The sequence below is a fragment of the Beta vulgaris genome, chromosome 6 (assembly GCF_026745355.1).
Source record: "Beta vulgaris subsp. vulgaris cultivar EL10 chromosome 6, EL10.2, whole genome shotgun sequence".
Taxonomy (NCBI): domain Eukaryota; kingdom Viridiplantae; phylum Streptophyta; class Magnoliopsida; order Caryophyllales; family Amaranthaceae; genus Beta; species Beta vulgaris.
In genome coordinates this window covers 53,543,687-53,548,627 of record NC_079207.1, presented here as the reverse complement: position 1 = coordinate 53,548,627, position 4,941 = coordinate 53,543,687, and the positions used below count along the sequence as shown (strand labels likewise).

The following is a 4,941-nucleotide window of genomic DNA, read 5'->3' as shown; positions in this document are numbered from 1 at the left end:
TTCACCCTGAAATCTAGGACTATTTATACTGTTTGAAATGACTGCTGTGCCTTGATGTTACCCTAATTTGGGAGCATCTGATTGGCTAATCAAAGTCTTGGGACACGTGGCAGCTGTTAATTGGCCAGCACACCTCACTTTCATATAAAGATGTGAATCATGCTTACTGGGCCTAAGTACAATTTTTGGGGCCAGAAGAAGGTCTTTTTAGTACGCTTTCAGAGAAACGTACTTTTAGGCCTGTCACCTTCAGGCCCTTTTGTACTTTTATTCCCTGCATATATGCCACATGTAGGGCTCAGATAATGCCACGTGTCAGCGCCAGAGCCGTTGATTTTTAGGCTACAACATTTGCCCCTTAAAAGAGGGAGTTATTATCTTCGAGGCGCCAAGACGGTTAATCTTCCTCTTTTAACCGACCTGGAACTGCCCTTCTCTTTTTCAAAAAAGAGGCGCCATTTTGCCGGTCTCCACAGGTCAACTCCTATGAACAACGGTTACTTTTACCGGATGAGGGGGTCATTTTCACCCCTCTATAAATATGTGCCTTAGTCGCTCCTGGAGTCATTTTAACATCGCTGAGAAGTTTTCTAGAGAGAGAGACTCTGCAAGTTTTTACTGAATTTTTAGAGAGAAGAATTACTCCCGTCCAAGTTCGTGTAATTGCTACTTTGCTCGTCCGAGGTCTCAAGTCATCTTTGACGCTCGTCCGAACTCCTCTTTACAGGTATATTCTCAACTCTCTTTCTTGTTTTCCCACATATTTTAAGAAAATGAGCTCGTCTTCTTCATCGAACACACCCGGCCGCTCAAGGGTTGGTACTAGCCCTAGAACAGAGGGCCTATCTTCTTCGGCATCTTCTAGAGTTGGACCCATCTTGGCCGGACATGCATTCTTTTTCTTTTCTCATGGCCGGCTAAGTCAGACGACCCAGTCTTTACCTGTGCAGGGTAATCTGGCTCGCGTTAAGCAAACAGCTCGCGTCAGACGAGGAGTTAACCTGCCGGCCTCCAGCTCTGAAATGGAGGGATCTACTGGTCGAATTCCCAACGAGGGTGAGCGCGAAGTACAGAGCGCTCGTCCGGCAAACCCGAGTCCTCCCTCTGAACACGTCCAGGAGGAACAAGAAATTGGAGGTTCTCCTGCTCCCAGCCCGTCCATACGCGGGACGGTCTTGGATGAGCCAAGGACGGCCAGCTCATCAAATCCTGCTAGCGGCTCAGAAGAGCCATCAACAACCTCGTCTGAAATAAGACGACGGCTAGGGCCCCTTTCTGACCCTAGATTCATCTTGGCTGACAACACATGGCTAGGACGAATAGGTTCGGACCTTAGACCTTTCTCTTTGGCCATGCCCATGCCAGGTTACCAATTCGTTCTCCCCGGCCGGGAGGACACCATACTTAGCGCCCCTTCGGGTCATTTTGCCGTTTACCGCCTGGCCTTAGATGCCGGCTTGCGATTTCCTCTTCATCCCTTCATCAGCCAAGTTCTTCACTACTACGGCATAGGACACAACCAACTAGCCCCCAATTCTTGGCAAAACATCCTCACTTTTTTGGCCGTTTGCAATCTAAAGGGGAAAAACCCTTCTTTGGCCGCCTTCACCCATATTCATTATGTTTCAAGGGTTCCCAGGACATTTGAGGGAAGCTGGCTGAGCGTTTGCAACCGTCAAGGATTCTTGACGTCCTGGGACAAAACATCTAAGATGCACTCTTGGAAGGGTGAGTTTTTATTCATTCAAGCTCCCGATAAAGCGGTTGCAAAAAGGCTTCGCTATTTTAGCCGGGCCAATACCAACACTGGACGGATGGCTTCATTTCTAGAGTTAGAGGATAAATCGGCCGAGGAGATGGTGGAATACTTCCGGATTTCGGAGTACTCCATGGAAAAGTCTCCTTCAAGGGTCCGTCCAACTGGATCCCCTTTAAAGAGATGTTCTACCATGATAACTTCTTAGTCGCTGCCGGTTTGCGGCAGGACGAGGACAGAGGTATAACTACTGAATATTTCAAGTAAGCTTCTCGTCCAAACTATCATTCGTCTAACATTTCTTCTTTTTGCAGATTCAGTCAGAAGTAAGCTAAAAAAATCTTGGATAGGAGACATGAGCTCGTCCAGATTTGCAGACAATCTCTGGAAGGAATACAGCAAGTCGGGCGCTGAAAAGCGGGCCGACACACTGGTAAATTTTTTTTTTTTTTTTTTTTTTTTTTTTTTTTTTTGGACGTTTTGCTTCTTCAAAGAGGAGAGCGTCTTGACAGGGCAGTGGACGGTTTGCTTCTTTGAAAGGAAAACCGTCTTGAACACCTTTTGGACGCCTTGCTCCTTCAAAGAGCAGATCGTCCTATACGGAAGCCCAGACGCCTTGCTCCTTCAAAGAGCAGATCGTCCTTATTGAAACCCGGACGCTTTGTTCCTTCAAAGAGCAGATCGTCCTTATTGAAACTCGGACGCTTTGCTTCTTCAAAGAGCAGATCGTCCTTATTGAAACCCGGACGCTTTGCTCCTTCAAAGAGCAGACCATCCTTATTGAAACCCGGACGCTTTGCTTCTTCAAAGAGCCAATCGTCCTCACTGAAACCCGGACGCCTTGCTTCCTCAACGAGCAGGTCGTCCTTACTGAAACCCGGACGCCTTGCTTTTCTGAGAGAGAGTGTCACAAGGTTTCTTCAGGACGAGCTTCATCTCTAACTTGCTGTATCTTTTTTCAGAAAAATGCCCCAACATCTAGGGCTTTGGCCGAGAAGGCAGCGGCCAAGAAACGGCCGGCGGGAACTAGTGAAGCTCCTCCCCCAAAGAAAGCAAAGGGCTTCACCGCCAAGAAAAAGAAGTCGACACGGCCCGCTCCTAAGGTCGTGATCGAGATTCCGGCCAAAGAGGAGGCCAAGGAGGAGCCGTCAGAGATTGGCTCTCTGGCTCTAGTGACCTATGCTGGGCCTGCCGAGCATCCTACAGCCTCACAACCTGACGAGGTTGTCATTTGGACGAAGTAGGCCAATCTTCTCAGCCGGACGCGGCTGCAGACGGGTCCGCTTTTTCTGGACCAGTGGCCAAACTGGTTGGCCAGATGCCAACTGCATATAGGACGGCTTCCCGTTCCTCTGGTGAGTCTTATTATTCAAACGTAGTTAGAACACTACGGGTTGGCGGGCGTCCGATGAGTCCGTCCAACAAACAGGCCGTGGTTATTCCCATCAGATGTACTGACGAGTCTAACCTTTCAGATAAAGGGAAGGGTCCACTAGCTGATGGATCTCCTATTCTCTCTGATGACGAATCTTCTCCGGCTTTCGGAAGGATGTCATCAGCCGATCGGGAAAAGCTCAAGACGGAGCTCTTCAAGTGTTTCCCTGAACCTTATATTAAGGGTTAAGGGGAGCATCGTCTGGGCATGTAGGCTACATGTCTCAGCTTGCTGCCGAGGTAAGCTTTTCTTTGGACGCCTAGCTCCATAGTTAAGTATTTATAAATTTTTCTAACATTCGGCCTGACTTTATATCCTCCCTCTTCTTTCAGCTCTTTGCTCGCAGCATGATAACAGAAGACTGGGCGAAGGAGCTCAGAAAAGAAAATAAAAAGCTCGTCCGCGATGTGACGGCGGCCGCTGATCATGCGAGCAAGAGGTGCTGCATCAGCAAACCAAGATTGCTTGGAAAAACGGTCGCCGACTGGAATCTCAGATCAAAGTCTACCTTCTTCGGTTGACGGAGATGATGACGAACGGGCTCTTGGAACGAGCCCTGACGGACGAGAGGAACTCAGCCATGCATGGCTGCGATTTCTACAAGAGAACCTCGTCCTGAAGGTAAAGAACCAAGCCCTTCGTACTGAGGTTGCGGAACCTTGCGGCGCCAAAGAGGCTATGAACACGTCATAGATACCTCAAAAGAATGGGCGGTGAAGGCTTTTGAGATGATGGCCGAGAGGAGGATATCCCCAGATATGCTCGTCGGCTGGAATTCCAAGAAGCCTTGCATAAGGCCACCATAACTGGAGCAGAACCTCCCGTCTTTGAAGAATCCTCTGAGGATGAAGAGGGAGAGGACGATCAGAGGCCCAGGACGAAGAGGACAATGATCCTCCTGCCGCCTAGTTCTTTGTTGTATCTTGGCCGTGAGCCACTTGTAATTTTCTCTTTTGTACTTAGATGAATTTAGGTTGTAATCATCTTTTTATATTATGGAAAGCTACTTTTTCAATCTCCTTGTTCTATGCTTTACTGTTTTTGACGATTGTCTTACAACTCATATCTACAAGTACAAAACAACTCGTCATAATATTTGGCGGTCTAACATCTTTTGGCCGATCTCATTCACTTACTATTAATACCAAGTATAAAAGTACTCGTCAATCATTTGATCTGACCCAGTAGCTCTTTTCTGGACGTTCATCTAACAGATGCTCAAGCAAAGACTCTTTAATTTTTATTTTTAAACTCAAGTATAAAGTTTGCTCGGCCAGACCTGGGTTCCGTTCGTCCTTGGACAAAGACTTAGTTATTTATAAATTATGCCCTATATGCCCCCTTCTTGGACGAAGAGTTTTTATAACTTTTTCCTGTTCAAGAAGGAGTTGAGAAGATAATTTTTAAACAACTAGGACAAGCGGTTTATGCGAGAAGCAACTCGTCCAAGCTAATATTCTGACGGGCTGCTTCTTTGGAGAGCAACTCGTCTGAATGATAGTTGGACGAACTGATTCTTTTGAAAAACTCGTCCATCTCTGTGAAATCATGAAATAACTTGTTCCTTTACTAAGGTTGTTATTTCGAAGTTTTGTGGCTTTTGGACGGACAGTAAGATACCTTTACTAAGGCGTCTTATTTCCAGCCGACCTTGTTCAGGAGATGTTTAACTCTTTAAGTAAACAACCGGCGAATCTGACATTTTATCCGTTTAAGAATGATAACATGTTCAGCCGAACTCCTAATGAAA

General features: G+C 46.9%; 1 protein-coding gene across 1 annotated transcript; it reads left to right on the top strand.

Annotated features, from left to right (window-relative positions):
- The first annotated feature begins 1,022 nt into the window (after window positions 1–1,022).
- LOC130591855 (uncharacterized) lies at window positions 1,023–3,380 on the top strand. The gene is made up of 5 exons (XM_057395796.1): window positions 1,023–1,941; window positions 2,071–2,189; window positions 2,719–2,979; window positions 3,075–3,111; window positions 3,232–3,380. The coding sequence occupies exons 1-5, from the start codon at window positions 1,023–1,025 to the stop codon at window positions 3,378–3,380; spliced, it is 1,485 nt and encodes a 494-aa protein (XP_057251779.1).
- Window positions 3,381–4,941: the final 1,561 nt, after the last annotated feature.